This window comes from Tupaia chinensis, unplaced genomic scaffold (genome assembly GCF_000334495.1).
Source record: "Tupaia chinensis unplaced genomic scaffold, TupChi_1.0 Scaffold000477_1, whole genome shotgun sequence".
Classification (NCBI taxonomy): domain Eukaryota; kingdom Metazoa; phylum Chordata; class Mammalia; order Scandentia; family Tupaiidae; genus Tupaia; species Tupaia belangeri.
Genome location: NW_006159986.1, coordinates 1069066 through 1085475, shown reverse-complemented (window position 1 = coordinate 1085475; position 16410 = coordinate 1069066). Strand labels below are relative to the sequence as shown.

At 55.1% G+C, this 16410-nt stretch overlaps 1 protein-coding gene across 1 annotated transcript in view; it reads right to left on the bottom strand.

The window, feature by feature from the left end:
• Window positions 1–8462, bottom strand: part of ERBB2 (erb-b2 receptor tyrosine kinase 2) — a gene marked incomplete at its 5' end in the record, with an annotated part of 23327 nt that extends 14865 nt beyond the window's left edge. The window contains 12 exon segments of the mRNA NM_001317070.1: window positions 4–107; window positions 432–631; window positions 824–914; window positions 998–1071; window positions 3577–3703; window positions 4000–4119; window positions 5521–5662; window positions 5776–5891; window positions 6058–6126; window positions 6384–6518; window positions 7233–7446; window positions 8311–8462. Of these exon segments, the coding sequence (NP_001303999.1) occupies window positions 4–107; window positions 432–631; window positions 824–914; window positions 998–1071; window positions 3577–3703; window positions 4000–4119; window positions 5521–5662; window positions 5776–5891; window positions 6058–6126; window positions 6384–6518; window positions 7233–7446; window positions 8311–8462 (1544 nt within the window).
• Window positions 8463–16410: the final 7948 nt, after the last annotated feature.

The window sequence follows — 16410 nt, the reverse complement described above, 5'->3', positions numbered from 1 at the left end:
ACACTCCTGGCCCCGAAGGAACTGGCTGCAGTTGAAGCACTGGGTGGGGCCAGGACCCCAGCAATGCCCATGGGCGCACAGTGGGTAGCAGGTCAGGGCCTCCTCCACTGCAGTAAGGAGGAAGGGGCCAAAGGGGACTCTTAGGGGAGGCACCAGGGCCAGTGAACCAGGGGAAGGGCTGTGGGTGTGGCTCTGACTGAGGGTGGAGCTAGGTCGTGAGAAATGCAGGGAGAGGGAGGGAAGGAAAGAAACTGAGGCAGTGTGGCAGGACCCAGCTAGAAGCGTGCACGCCACGCCAGCTGCAGCCCAGTCAAGAGTGGTGCTCGAGAGTCAGGTGGTCTGCACAAGCCCCAGGAAGCTGCTGCCAGGGTCCCATGGGCACTCCCGGGTGCTGGCAGACAGGGAGCACGTGACGCTGGGCCTCGTCTTACCGCATTCGCGCTCTGGCCGGTTGGCACTGTGGAGCAGGGCCTGGTGGGGATTCCGGAAGAGCTGGCCCCAGGGCACCGTGTGGACGAAGCAGAGGCGGGCATTGCGGTGGATAAGGGCCAGCCCACTGCCCAGCTCCCGCAGTGAGCGCAGCCCCAGCGAGCTGATGCCCAGCCCTTGCAGGGTCAGCGAGTAGGCGCCACTATGGGAGGAGGTGCCAATCAGCAAGGGTGACCCTCACTTTCCTGCTGTTCCCCAGGACACTCTGGAGATGCGGTGGAAGGTTAGTGCTGTGTCCACGGGAGCTAGAGTACCCACCCATGCCCAGAGCTGCTCATGGGGACTCCTCCCCGGGGCAGTCCTTCCACTCCCACTCCCATCTCCTGCAGCTCACTCGTGCAGAACTCGTCCCCGGATTACTCGAAGGTTCTGGAAGACACTGAGGTTAGATAGGCTGTCTGGCCATGCTGAGATGTACAGGTAACCTGCAGGCAGAGGATGAGGAGGGGTGAGGGGACAGGACAGACCCCACAGTCCCTGCAGAGCAAGACAGAGAGAAGGAGCCCACCTGTGATCTCCTCCAGAGTGTCGAACACTCTCAGCTGCTCAGGCTGCAGGGGGGCAGTGTTGGAGGCCGGGTCCCTAGAAGGATCAAGAGGAGCATCAGCAGGGCCAGGAAGGGGCGGGTGCGACCCCCAGAGTCACCACACTCCCCACCCCACCATTAAGGCCTTCGCTTCAACCCTCTGCCATCATGCCCAGCTGTTCCCATCCTGAGCTTCAAAGTCCAGGCAGTGGTCTGACCCTGGTTTGGCCGGCCCTGTCGAGACAGTGTTTACACCCTTTGATCCAGAAGTTTCACTTCTAGAAATGTGGCCTAGAATGGCACTGGCCTTGGTTCCAAGAGGCGCATACAAGAACTGCTTAGAGGATGACATTGTAAATGACCTGTCTATCTGTGAGTGGGGGAGCTGTTCAAGAAAATTCTGACTTTCCAAACTGCAGAACAAGAACAAACGTAAGGAGGCCTGAGTGTCTGCCAGGCTTCGTCCTAAGAGCATTACAATTCTTAACTCATTCAAACTGGACAGCCACCTTCCAAGGTGGGGACTAGTCCTTCCTCCTTTTACTGCTGAGGAAACTGAGGCACAAGTCTCGTAAGTGAGAGAGCCAGGTCCCTTGGTTGCCACCTGCTCCAGAGGTGTCAAAGACCACAATAGCTTGGGGACCAGCAGTTAGCGTAATGGCTATGTCACTGGACTCCCATGTAGTTGACCACGGTTCATGTCCCCGACCCGGTAGCTTAAACTCACGCCAGGTGCGTGTGCGTGCATGCCCAAGATCCCAAGAGGAGAATGGAGAAGGGATTGAGGCGTGGCCATCTCCCCTGGGGTGTGATTTCTTGCTTTCTGTCTCTCTGTCTTTCTGGCGAGCACACGCGCCCGCCCTATAGCAAAAACCTCTCAAAAAAAAAAAAATTATGGGGGCCAGCAGGTGGCATGGTGGTTAAGGCTCTGGGCACTCCCACATAGCCAACCATGGTTTGGGTCCCGGACCTGGTAGCTTGCTTTCTCACTTTCTGTGTGTGTGTGTGTCTCTCTCTTTCTGTGTGATTATGTATGTCTGGTCAAATTAAAAATAAATGAAAGAGGGACCAGTGGGTGGCATGGTGGTTAAGGGCGCTGGACTCCCACATGGCCGACCACAGTTCAGGTTCTGGACCTCGTGGCTTGCTTTCTCACTTTCCATCTCTCTTGCTCTCTCTCACTCTGCCCCTCTCTGGTCAAATAAAAAAAAAATAATAAAATTGAAAAATTCTAAAAAAAATAATACTTTTTAAAAAGAATTAAAAAAATAAATGACTAAATAAAATTAAGTAATTCTTTTTTTTAAAAAAATGTATAATTTATGTAATATTTTTAAAAAGCAGATTTGGGGGGACCAGCAGATGGCGTAATGGTTACGTCACTGGGATTCCCATGTAGTCTACCGCTGTTCAGTTCAAGTCTTGGACCTAGTGGCTTAAAACTCACACGGGTATGTGTGTGCGTATCCAAGATCCTGGGAGGAGGATGAAAGAGAAGGGATTGCAGCGTGGCCATCCTCCCTGGAGGGTGATTTCTTGCTTTCTGCTTCTCTGTCTCTGTGTCTGGTGAGCGCACACACCTTGTAGCAAAACTCTCTTAAAAATCATTAAAAAAAAGCAGATTTGGGGCCAGCAGATGGTGTGAAGGTTAAAGCATCTGAATACCACATGGCTGACTATGTAGTTCCAGTCCTGGACCCAGTGGGTTGAAAAACACACTGGGTCAGGTGTCAGCAAGTGGCATGATGGTTAAGGCACTGGACTCCCACATGCCCGATCATGGTTTGAGTCCTGGACCTGATTACTCGCTTTGTCACGTTCCTTTTCTCTTTCTCTGGTCAAATTAAATAATAATCATAAATATAATTAAGTAAAGAAAAGATGTGTGCTCTCTCTCCGGCGAGCACATGCCCTATAGCAAACTTTTAAAAAACAACAAAAGGCAGCAGGTTGCAGCGTACAGTTCGATGAGTTCTGACAACGGGCTCCCTCACACGTCCACCCCCAATCTAAAGACAGCACAGCCCCGTCATTCCCCTCGTGCCCCTTCTGCCGGGCCCTCCACTCTGAGGCAACCACTGCTCCAACTTCTCCCACCACAGAGCAGTTGCCTCTGCTCCAGAGCCTCACACGAAGGGAGTCACAGTGTCGTCTCTCGTTCGACATGATGTTTCAGAGATTGTCTCGCGTCGTGTCTATCAGCAGGTGCCTTTGTTCTGCGGCTGAGTCTGACCTCACTGTATGGCTGTACCAGCCTTGGATACTTGTGTACTTACTGAAACGCCTCTGGGTTACCGCCAGTTTGGACTAGTATGAATAAAGCTATGAACTCCAGGGCACTTTTACACCTCTAGCTGTAGCTGGTTTGGCCCCTCCACAAGTGCGCGTCCATGGGTAACACGGCATTGACCAAAAAACCCCACCCCCAGTCCCTCCCTGTGGCCTGCTCAGCAGTTTGGGTGTCCGACCTATCTCCCTCCACCCCCGAGAGGTCACCACATCCAGGTCCTCAGGACTGTGTCTGCCCTGACACTGCCTCAGGCCTTTGTGCCCACCCTTACCCATCGAAGCTCTCGGGCAGAAACGCCAGGCTCCCAAAGATCTTCTTGCAGCCGGCAAACTCCTGGATGTTGGCGCTGGTGACCGCCCTTGCCTCCCGCAGGTGCTCCATGCCCAGACCGTAGCACACTGTGGGAAGGGGTAGGTGAAAGGGCCACTTCGGCCCCCACCGAGACAGGCCAGCAGCCGCACGGGGAACCCAGGACTGGGCTGCAGCACCCAACTGGGGCCACAGCTCCCCTCCCGGCATGGGCAGGAGATATGGGGAGACCTATAGACCGACTGAGGGAGACCCAGGGGCAGAGTGTGGAGAAAAAGGACAGTTCTGGGAGGGTCCATGAAAGGGCAAGACAGACTGAGCTGGGTCAGGGTGGGTTTGCAGAGGGACAGGACTGCAGCTGGCCTAGGGAACCGCAGGTGGGTACCTCGGGCACAGGGCTTGCTGCACTTCTCACACCGCTGTGTTCCGTCCTCGGCTGTCACCTCTTGGTTGTTCAGGGGGCAGACCAGAGTGCAGGACCCCACGTCCGTGGATAGGTAGTTGTCTGAGAACGGGAACATGTATCCATGTGCCCTGGCCCTTCACGCCCACCTAGCAGTGTCCCCGCACCCAGGTACAGTACTTAAATGTCCTCACTAGATGTGTGAGCGTGTGACATTCATGGACCCCTTGCCACAGCCCTTGTACACAGTCGTGTACTCATAAGCAGAGCCGGGCTTTGAACCTTAATGGCTCCACAGTACACTCTCACCAGGACCTGCAGGCTCACCCCGGTCTTCTGTGAGAGGAGAAAGCTCCCCATGTCTAAGCCCAGTACCTAAATGCCCAATGGGTGACAGGGGAGCTGCTAAATAAACTCTGATCTATTCAGACTAGAGAGTAAAACCACAGTGAAGAGCGCATACTATGTTCCAGGTAACGATTAAAAGCTTTGCAGGGGGGCCAGCAGGTGGCGTGGCAGTTAAGGTGCTGGTTAAGGTCTCACATGGCCAACCACTGTTTGAGTCCTGGACCTGGCAGCTTGCTTTTTCACTCCCCCACCAACCTGGCTGTCTTTTTCTGGTCAAATTAAAAGAAATAATCAATCAAATAAAATAATTATCTAAAAAATAAATAAATAAAAGTTTTGCAGGGACTAGCCCAAGGCAGCAGGATCCCATATGGCCAACTGCACAGTTTAAGTGCCAGACCCAGCGGCCTGAGAACACACCAGGCACGTGCATGCGTGCCCAAAGTCCTGTGAGGAGAATAGAGGGAAGAGAGTGCTGTATGGCTATCCCCCCAGGGATGCTTTCTCACTTTCCCTGGCTCTCTCTGGTGAGCACCTGCACCCGACAACAAATTACAACCAGTCAATTAAAGCTTTACGATTTGTTTTTAATTGCCAGAGGGCACGTGCACCCACCAGAGAGACAGAGGAGAGGGAAAAGCACCCCCCCAACAGGGCATGGTCATACCGCAATCCCTTCTCCATCTTATTGGGATTTGGGGCACACATGCACGTGCAAACACACACACACACACCTGGTGTTTTTCAAGCCTCCAGAGCCAGGGTTTGAACAGTGTTCAACCATGTGGAATCCAGCTCCCTTAACCACGAGACCCTGGGGCCGGCCCACGCTTTACAATGTTAACTCATTTAAACGTTAGAACTTACCTGATGAGGTCAAGCCTATTCTGCCCCCATTTTATAGATGGGGTAAGTGAGGTACAGCAAGAAGGCCACAGAAGGGAGAGTAGAGCTGGGTTTCAAACCCAGTCGGTCTGGCTCCCAAGTCTGGGCTTGTAGCAGCCTCTCTTTGCTGCTACCTCCTTCAAAGACCCAGGGGCGGGACAGGCACCGTCAGGGCCAGCTCTCCAAAGTATGGACAGTACCCAAACTTTGCTCCATTTACACAAACCGGCCTTCCCAGCAAACACGTAAAACTTGCTCTCTGGCACTCACAGGGACAGGCAGTCACGCAGCTGGCGCCAAAGGTGTAACGGCCCTCAGGGTTGGGCACGGACTCGAAGGTGTCTGTGTTGTAGGTGACCAGCGCTGGGCAGTGCAGCTCACAGATGCCACTGTGGTTGAAGTGGAGGCAGGCCTATGGGGACAGGGGGCTGGCTGTCACTCGGTTGTTTCTCCCTGGTGTACGGGCAGTGGGGCAGTACCAGGCAGGGTGCCCAACCCCAGCAGTCGCAGGGCAGAGGCACATACCAGGCAGTCGGAGTGCTTGGGGCCCGTGCAGCCGGCGGCACACTGCTCGTGGCAGCAGTCGGTGGGCAGCGGGCCCTTGCAGCGGGCACAGCCGACGGCACACACTGTGCGCGTCACTGTCGGGCAAAAGGCAGGATGGGGCCGGGCAGCAGCCTGGGCCCAGACCCGCACCAGCACAGCCCTCTGGGAGGACTTCTCACCCTGGTGAAGACCTCCCAAGCCTGCTGTCCCCTGTACTCCACCCGGCCCGGCCCCCAGGTTACGGGTTGCCCTGAGACTCACAGCTCTGGCAGTCCTGGGGGCTTTCTCCCCAGCAGTGGGCAGCTGGACAGGCTGGTGCACAAGGGCCACCTGAGGAACCAGAGAGGTGGTGAGCGAGGGGCGGGGCTCGCGACAGACCCCAGGCAGGACGCGCAGTCGGGGAGGCGACAGACGAACACAGGCACTATCCACAAGCAGGAGACAGGGCAGAGAACCGAGACAAAGAGACCCAGGGAGACAGCAGGGGAGACTGGGGACGGGGAAGTGGGAAACCACGAAAGGGGTTGAAGGTGGGTGTCAGCCAGGAGTTTGGCGTGAGAGCAGGCTGGGAGGGGAGCACGGCTTACAGGCCCGCGAGCGGTTGGTGTCTACCAGCGTGCGGGCCAGCTGGTTGTTCTTGTGGAAGATGTCTTTCCACAGAATCGTGTCCTGGTAGCAGAGCTGGGGGTTCCGCTGGATCAAGACCCCACCCTTCAGGATTTCTGTGGGACAGGCAATAATCAGGGGACCTTTTCCCAGTTCACCACTTCCTGGCCTCCTTCGGGGCCTTCCTGTCTTCTAAAGGGGGAGCAGGCCTTTTAACCAAGCCCCAGGTTCCCCAGAGAGCAGAGAAGATACCACAGTGCTTCACCCCACACGCACGAACTGAGACGGAGGGAGAAGTGCATTGTCCTGGTCAGGGTCCGATGCTCATGTGGACGCTGGTCCTCTCCCCCACTCCCTCTCGGCCCTACCCTCTGCATACTGATTTTTGGTGGTTCCAATGACTCTGGAGTCTGGCACCAGCTTCGCCACTAACTAGCTATGTGACCTTGAGCAAGTCATTTATCCGCTGCAACCTTTGCTTCTATGGACCAGATGAGATGACGCATATAAAGCTCCTGGCACCCGGATGTGGGATGCAGTCAGCTTCAGAGCTGCCACAGGCAGTCCCACAGGGGGTTCACTGTTCCCTGCACTCGGCCAGGTGGGAGCAAATCCCCAGCCTGCGTCCCGACCATCCAACTGTGTGCTGGCTCAAGCTGCAACTTCTTGGGAAGAAGGGAAATCTTTTTCTAATCTTCACAGGGAGCCTGCCCCTGCTCTGCGCAGCCACCTGGAGGGGGCGCCACTTCTAATTCCCACAAAGTCTCCCTCCCCAAGGCTGGCAGTGGCCCTAGTCAGCTCTCAGAAGGGCTCAAGATGGGGAAGGCCACCTGTGAGGCTTCGAAGCTGGAGCTCCCGCAGCCCTGCTGGGGCGGACCCCATGGAAGGGCTGGCATTGTCCAGCGGGTCTCCATTGTCCAGCACGGCCAGGGCGTAGCTATCCTCGAAGAGCTGGGTGCCTCGCACGATCCGCAGCCTTTGCAGTGGGACCTGCCTCACTCGGTTGTGAGCGATTAGCACGTAGCCCTGGACCTCCTGGATATCCTGGGAGGGGAAGAGGGGAGTAGGGGCTGAGGCAAGCCCAGGCCCTGGGATGCTACCACCCTAAGGCCTCCTGAAGGTTACCCAGAGACTGGGGATCTTGGGCAAGGTCCCCAGCCACTGACAGTCGTGCCCCCACGCATACAGTGGAGACCAAGGCAGACACCCACCTTGTAAAGTCAAGAAAGAGAACAGTAGGGGGACCATTTGTGAATGTGAACAAGTGCTGCCCACCCGCCCTCCCTCCCTCTCTGCATCCAGGTCTCTGTCTGTAAAGGAAAGACCTGGCTGAGATGACGTCTAATTTGCCTGGACCAGGAGCACACACAGGGCACATGGACGTGACCGGCAAGCCTGTTTTCCTTCCTCCTGCTCTGGACCTTTCCAGACACTTCTCTTTCGATCTTCACAACCAGACCTCCAGGATAGCATTGTTCCCAATATGCAGATCAGGAAACTGAGGCTCAGCCAAGCACAGGGTCTAGACCATATTCACACGGCCCATCCGTGTGGCGGAACTGGATGTGGAACCCACATCTCCCACTAGCCCTTTCCATCCTCTGGGCAGTGAGACTGGGAGTGTCTGGGGCAGTTGGACAGGGAAGGTGATCGAGTTGGCCAGAAAGCACGAAATTCCTCAGAAACAGGCGTCCCACCCAGAGCCATCCACAGACAGCCACATCGCAGAGGGAGTCAACTGATTTTCCAGTAGAGGGATAGGGGTTAGACCTCAGAAAGGACTCCCTGGCTGAAGAGTCACAACACTAGGACACGTAATAGGGAGAGGCTTTCTTCTCCCGCCACCTACGAGCAGAGGGCTCAGCCTGGCTGGAGGCAGGGCCAGGTTGGGTTGCCCAGAGGCCTCACCTGCAGGAAGGATAGACTGGCATTGGCAGGCAGGTAGGTGAGTTCCAGGTTCCCCTGCACCACCTGGCAGCCCTGGTAGAGGTGGCGGAGCATGTCCAGGTGGGTCTCAGGACTGGCCGGGGGTCGCTGCTTCATGTCTGTGCCGGTGCACACTGGCGGGAGGGAGCAGATGGGTCAGAGGACCCTGCACAGTGACCCTCCCACCTGGCCGCCCCATCCCGTCACTCCCCCATCATGCCAACTCAGACAGGGAGAAAGCATGGCCAGAGGACCTCCACCCAAGTCCCTTGCACCTACAGGGTCTCACGCAGAAGAAAGCCGTAGAGTTTGGGAAGGAGAGAGATACAGGAAGAGGTTCCTTCTCACTGGGTCCACTGAGCGTCCAGGGGCCCCCACTGTGCCAGCCCTAGAGAGCTTGCCTGCCAATATGGGGTATTGACTGGCAAATAAAGCCTCCCTTTGTCCCAAAGCACTACTTGTGGCCAAGGGGTAAAAATCCCCCAAGAGAGGAGATGACGAATCATGAATCCTCTGGATACCCCTGTCCCTGCCCCAAGCAAACAAACTCGGGGCATTCTCCCCACGCCATTCCAACGCACCCACATATCAGCCTCCTGGCAAGGGACACCCACCCCCACAATGCCACCCAGGAAGTGGGGAGGGAGGGCCAGCAGAAGTGTAACGAGCATGGGGATGACCAAAGGCCTGGTCGCTGCAAAGACCTTGGAATCCCCCCGCCCAGGCAGGGCATCCAATGCCAGGCTCAGGCTGCAGATCATGGCTGGGGTGATGTATGCTCCTGCGCTGGCACCCTCAACCTCGCCACCTCCTCAGGGCAAGACTCCAGAACCAGCTGGCAGAATCTCTGCCACGAAACTCCTGCCACAAGGGCACTACGTCAGCCCTGTGTACCTGCCCAGAGCCAGCTGTCAGCCCAGGTCCACCTGGCAAGACAAATGCCATAGCTGACCCACTCGGATTCCACCCTGGTGTCCCTAAGACAGGAGCCCAGGGACACCAGAGGGGCAAAGGACCCCTGTGGGGGCACGCTGGGTAGCAGCTAGCACTGTACCTGCCAGCAGGGGGAGATTAACGTGCCCAGTTGAACTTGTTTTTCTGCTCTGGTGAGAAGATGAATCACCTGGTGTGTCTAGCCCAAGAGGTTGGGGGGGAGGTGGGCGGAGGGCGCCCTCAGATACACAGGCCCACAGGTGCCTGAGCTGCCCTGAATTCCTGTGAATTCCTGTCAGTCACCGCCCCACCTCCCCTCCCACTCCCACGTTCGGACTGCAGGGGACAGACAATGGCTGGCCTTGGGGTCTGACACCAGAGGCCAGCACTCCCAGCCACTTTGAACCTACAGTCAAATCTCAGAGGATAGGAAGAGTCCCCCCCACCCCCACCCCCATGCTGTCTCCAGAGAGCTGGGGAAAAGCCGGGAGGGCAAGCTCCACTCAGGGCCAATGGCCACAGACTGGTGACCTCCCAGTAAGACCCAGAGCAGTCTGTTTCCACTCAGAGAAGGAAATAAAGGAGGAAAGGGAGGGCCCAGAAACAGGATCCAGGGGTCCATCTCCCCTTAGAGGAGCCTGCCAAGCCTCCCCACTCCATGCCCCACGCACTTACACCCCTGCCCTGCCTCAGCCCCTCCCCCCACAGGCTCCCAAGAGAAGCGGGAGCAGGGGGTGGACAGCCAGGCCCAAAATAACGCCCTGCTGCCAGGACCTCCCCCGGCCTCAGCAGCTTCAGCTGCTTCATAGGCACAGCTGTCTCCAGGCCCAGACCCAGGCCCTGGCCAAGCATGGGACAGGGACCTGCAGGGCTAGGGCCAGGGCTGTCTCCACCCCCTGCTGCCTCCAAGGGACACCAGCTGTGGTGACCAGGCAATAGGAAAACAACAATCATGGGACCTGGGGGCTGCTGTGCACCTACTGTGTGCCCAGCAGGCCCTCCTGACACTGGACCTGCAACCTCTGTGTTGTAAAGGAAACCGAGGCTGGCAGTGGCTAGATTCTCCTAAGGTTGCACTTGTGAGCAACAAAGGCAGGATTTGAACTTGGGCCTGTCTAACTTTAAGTCCCACATTCCTTCCACTAGGCCTAACTGCACAAACACTTACCCCACACCCCACGCATACATAAATACTGACTCTCCGGATAAACACAACAGGCTGTAGGCAGGGCAGTTGGGCTGGGCTGGAGAGGCAGAGAGGATGGTAGCCCCACCCACAAGTGAGTTTGTTTACCTGATCTGTAGCCCATCCTAGTTGCTAAGACTCTGAGTGTCTGCAGAGCAGGTGGTGAGTCTGGTACCTGATCCCTGCCTCCTGGGAGCTGGGGGCCTGTAGGCTAACTCCCCCACCAACCTGACTTCCAGGGGCCAAGGTGGCCTTCTTGACTCCTACCCTGCCTTCACCTGCTTCCTGCTCCCCCATCTCCTGACTAGTATCCTCCCTAGGCCTCACAAGATCCCCACATCCACCCTGCCCCACTGGTTCCCTTGGGTGGGGAGATGGTCCCAATCCCACACAGAGGTACTCTTGTCTCCTAACATCTGCTCCTCAAAGCCTCAACCTCCTACCCTCCAGCGCAAAGACAAAGCGAGGCGACCCCAGCCCAGAGCCAGGGCAGGGCCCATAACGAGTGCTTGATGGCGTTTGCTGAATGACTAATGAAGTCCAGTCAAAATTTGCCAACCCAAAGGGAACATCTGAGGTCATGGTACCCAGCCTCTGCTCAAAGCTGCCCATATCCCTCCTGTTGGACCCTGGGCACTGTTTGGCCCTATCCCTTAGGGTTCTAAAGAGGGATCTCTACTCCCCCATTAGCTTTCATTCAGCCCTAGGTACTTCTCTTGCTCAGGACATGGAAGGCAATGCTTCTTCCACTGGTTTCCATGAACACTTACAGGAAAACTACCTGTACTGCCAAAGCTTCCCTCCCCTCAGACTATGGGGCCAAGAGCCCATGTGAGTGACACCAAGCCTCCCGACCACACACCTGGTCTCTCAGGCCTGATCTCAGACCAGGGCCTAGACTCAGGGTCTCCAGACCAAAACCCTGCCTGGGCCAATCACTGTGTGACCTTGAGCCAAGTCCCGAGACCTCCAGGGCAGACGTTCAACCAGATACAGCTTTCTACCTGGCAGTGCCCAACTTAGGCCGGCAGTATTTACTGACTAAAACTGGCTATGACAAGCCTCACTCCCTGGAGAAGGTGTATGCGACTTCGAAGACGAGTAGAGAAGCAGTCTGTAAACACAGGCTTTGTAAACAGAACTGCGGCAACAAAACAGTGAGCTACGAGAAGGCCCCTTGCCCCTCCCCGAGTTCCCAGTCCAGGGGTAGGGAGAACAGGTGGCCTGCAAAAGATGGAAGAGTCACTCCGAGGGGGCCTTCCACAGGCAGAGGGCAGGGAGGAGGATCTTTCCAGATTATTCCATCCCCCAGGAGCAGGCACAATTACCCTGGGTCCTCCCCCAGCCCTCCAGGTCCCTGCTTCTTCCCATGTTTCCCTTGCCCAAGACAAAGGTGGGCATGAGCTGGACAGGCAGGGGGACTCCACAGATCAGCGCACTATGTACAGCCCAGCTAACGGGGGGCGGGGGGGGGGGCGTTCACCCACGTAAAAGTGTTCCATGGACCGGAATGAGACCTGACCAACACCTAATGCCCGGGGGCTGGGGGGAGGGCGTTCACCCACGTAAAAGTGTTCCATGGACCGGAATGAGACCTGACCAACACCTAATGCCGCCTCAGTAGAGTCCAAAAATGTCCTGGGCATTGGAACCAGCAGTTAGCGTAATGGCTATGTTGCTGGACTCCCACGTAATGGACTGCGGTTTGTGTCCCGGGCCAGGTGGCTTAAAACTCACGCCAGGCGTGTGTGCATGTGTGCCCAAGATCCCAAGAGGATAATGGAGGAGAAGATATTGTATCATGACCATCCCCCCTGGGGGGTGATTTCTCACTTTCTGTCTTTCTCTGTCTCTCCAGCAAGCACACATGCCCTATAGCAAAAACCTCTCCAAAAAAAAAAAAAACTGTCCTGGGCATTATTGGCTGGCTGGGGAGCCTCGGACAAGCCACTTCGTTTCTCAGAACTCCGGTTTTCTCATCTGTGCACCTATTTCATAGGATTGTCGCAGAGATGAAATGAAACCATAGATATATCCTGGATCCTTGGGCATAGGAAGTAGACTGCACTTTTTTGTTTTGTTTTGTTTTTAGAGAGAGAGATTTTTGCTATAGGGCATGTGTGCTTGCTGGAGAGACAGAGAAAGACAGAAAGTGAGAAATCACTCCCCAGGGAGGATGGCCATGTCACAATCCCTTCTCCTCCCTCTTGGGGTTTTAGGCACGCATGCACAAGCACCCAACATGAGTTCTGTTTTGTTGTGTGTTTTACAGAATTATTTTATTTAACTTTATTTATGTATTTCAATTTGACCAGAGAAGGACAGAGTGAGAGAGAGAGAAAGTGAGAAAGCAAGCCTCCAGGTCCAGGACTGGAACTGCAGTCGGCCATGTGAGAGTCCAGCACCCTTAACTATCACACCACCTGCTGGCCCACCAGCATGAGTTTTAAGCCACCAGGTCCAGAACTTGAACCATCGTCGACTACGTAGGATTCCAGCGATGTCATAACCTTTACACCATCTGCTGGTCCCACATTTTTTTTTTTTTTTTAATTTGCTGTGGGGCCCAGGCCACAGAGCAAAAGAGAGTGAAAGTGAGAAATCACCTCCCCAGAGGGGATGGCCACTCCACAATCCCTTCTCCTCCATTCTCCTCTCTAGATTTTTGGCACACATTGAAATGTACTAAGTATTTTTCTTTTAAAAATTATTTATTTCACCTTATTCATTATTGTTTTAAATTTGACCAGAGAGAGGGAATAAGAAAGCAAGCTGTCAGGGACCAGCAGTCGGCATAATGGCTATGTCGCTGGACTCCATGTAGTCCACCGCGGTTCGAGTCCTAGACCCGGTGGCTTAAACTCACACCGGGCATGTGTGCATACATGCTCAAGATCCTAGAGGAGAATGGAGAAGGGATTGCGGCATGGCCATCCCCCTCAGGTGTGTGTGTGTGTGGAGGGAGGGAGGGAGGGAAGGAGGGAAGGAAAGCAAGCAAGCTGCCAGGTATAGGACTCCAACTGTAGCCGGCCATGTGGGGGTTCAGTGCCCCAACCACCATGCTACCTGCTGGTCCACCCAGCATGCTTTTTAAGCCACCAGATCAGGACTCAAACCACATAGCTGGCCATGTGGGACCCAGCGGCCTTGGCCTTAACCACCATGCCACCTATCTGGCCCGTATACTGCACATTGTTTAAAAGGTAAAGCAAGAAAGATTCACACACAGGAGTACAAGTAATCTCAAACCAAGAGAAGGTAAAAAGCACCTTGCATTGGACTTTGGAATGCAACATATTGGGTTGTCAGAAAAGTCATCACGTATCTTTTCTGTTTTTCTATACAAAAATGTATCATGACATTCCCAGCAATCTAATATCTCTTTTTTATTTTTTTAAGAGGTTTTTGCTAAAGGGCACCTGCGCTCGCCAGACAGACAGAGAGAGACAGAGAGACAGAAAGTGAGAAATCACCCCCCAGGGGGGATGGCCACGATGCAATCCCTTCCCCTCCATTCTCCTCTCAGGATCTTGGGCATGCACGCACACACGCCCAGCATGAGTTTTAAGCCACCAGGTCTGGGACGCGAACAGCGGTCCACCACATGAGAGTCCAGCGACATAGCCATTATGCTAACTGCTGGTCCCTAATATTTCTTTTTATATTTGAACCTATCAATTTTTTTAATAAATAAGCATTTTTGCTAAGTATAGTAAAAAGAGAGGAGGCTATTGGGAAAATCGTACTGGAATAAAATATGAATGAGGGGACCAGCAGTTGGTGTAATGGCTATGTCACTGGACTCCCACGTAGTCGCCCCAGTTCGAGTCTCAGACCTGGTGGTTTAAACTCACACCAGGTGCATGTGTGTATGTGCCCAAGATCCCAAGAAGAGAATGGAGGAGAAGGGATTGTGGCATGGCCATCCTCCCTGGGGGGGGATTTCTCGCTTTCTGTCTCTCTGTCTCTCTCCGTCTTTCTGGTGAGCGGACGCGCCCTATAGCAAAAAAAACCTCTCCCCTCCCAAAACAAAAGAATGAGTTTCCCAAGATTAAAAGTATGGGGACCAGCAGGTGGTGTGATGGTTAAGGGTGCTAGACTCCCACATAGCCAACCACGGTTTGAGTCCCAGGCCTGGTGGCTTACTTTGGTCAATAGATACATAGATAGATAGATAGATAGATAGATAGATAGATAGATAGATAGGTAAATAAATAAAGTTAGATAAAAAATAGTTCTTAAAAAGAAAAAAAGGATGTGTGTGCTGCACTTCACAAAGGCTCCACCTCCAAGGAAGGATGCTATAGCTAACATACGCCGCCATACTCCACCACCCGGGCATACTCCGCCACGTGTGTGTATGGTGTTTGCACATTCCTCCCTTTAATCCTCAAACAACCGTACAAATCTCAGCAGAACAGGAACCCTCTGGACCCTGCCCAGGGGCTGCCCTTCCCCCCTTTCCTGCCCCAGCCCTCAGCCCTGGAGGTCGTCTGCCCTGTAACACTCCTTGCACAGCACACCCAGTGTCTCTCTCTGCACTGAGCAGTGCAGGTTGAGGGGTGAAGACATGAGCAGTTCCCAGTCAGGAGACCCAGTTCTGCTGCAGCCCAGGCTGGCCTCACCCTTCTCATCAGGCCAGAGGTGAAGGTGCCCACCTGGGACGCAGGGAGGGCACAGATGGGCTCAGGGAAGAGAGGAGCCTTCTCTCTCAGTCAAAAGGCATAGGGCCACCTCCCACTGTTTACAGCACATCAGCCCAACACCTCAAGGGAGTTCCTGGAGAGGGCAGAGTTCAGCCTGTGTCCCCAAGTCAGCAAGGAGACTGCTGTTTGGCAACACAAAGCCCAGACACACAAACACACAGACCACACAGCTCGGACACCCAGGCACAGAGACATGCCTCACACGCACACACGGAGGGCCCCAAGATAGCACAGCAATGCACTGACCGGGCAGACATGACACCCACCCCCTCCCTGACTTCCTGGCCTCTGAGACCATCCAGCACTTCCAGAACACACTCACAGGGAGCAGTGTCCCTCACTGTTCCAGGTGGATTCGAATGGTGATTCTCAACGTGTGGTTGGAGTCCAAGCAGCCCGCCATTTAAGGGCTGCTACTTAAGCTCAGGTGTTGACCTGAAAAATGGGACTGCTAGCCAGACTTCTATGTAGGCTGTCCTGAGGATAAAGGGGGTGGGGGCGTGCACACACCAGCACAGTGCCTGGCATAGTATACCCGACCCTAGCTTTACCATCGCTGCAGGCAGAGGGGCAGATGGGTCAGCATCGGCACTCCGGAACCCGTCCCCCGTCCCCACTCACAACACGAAGAGGCAGCAGAACCGACATCTGTCTTATTTCTTGGCTTCCCTCTCGCTCCCACTAACCAGGGAACCCTCCCTTGAAACTCTCCCACTTTACGCTCCAACCATGAAACCCACGGCCACCGCTCCGGGTCCATGCACTCCAAAAGCCACTGTCCCCAAACTGGCCCTAAAGAAATGTGTTCAAAACAAACGTCTTCCCCTCCCCCCCAATACGGACCCTGGCATGTGGGCGCTCTGCAGCCCCTCCGGCCACCCTCTCCACCCAGGTTCCAGGACAGGTTGATTTCCCTGCCCCCCACTGTCCACACCGCCTACCCTGAAGCTGGGAAGACCAAACCCAAACCGCTGAAGGGGGGCCGGGAGGGGGCGGGGGATGGGCAGGGCAGTGGGGACCCCCCAAGGAATGTAGCTCAGTCCGGTCCGGAGGCGGAGGCTGCCAACTGGAAAAGCTTTGAGAAAGCTTGAGGGGGCTCAAGCAGGGGGAGCGCGCGCGCACGCACACCAGAATACACCCTTTGGGGAAAAACTTTCTGAACAACTTCAGAGCACTCTTTTGACAAGTTCTCGAAGCCTGGAAAGCGCCAGTGTCTCGAACGGGCCATCTGGAGCCGCCTCGGTGTAACTGCCCCCC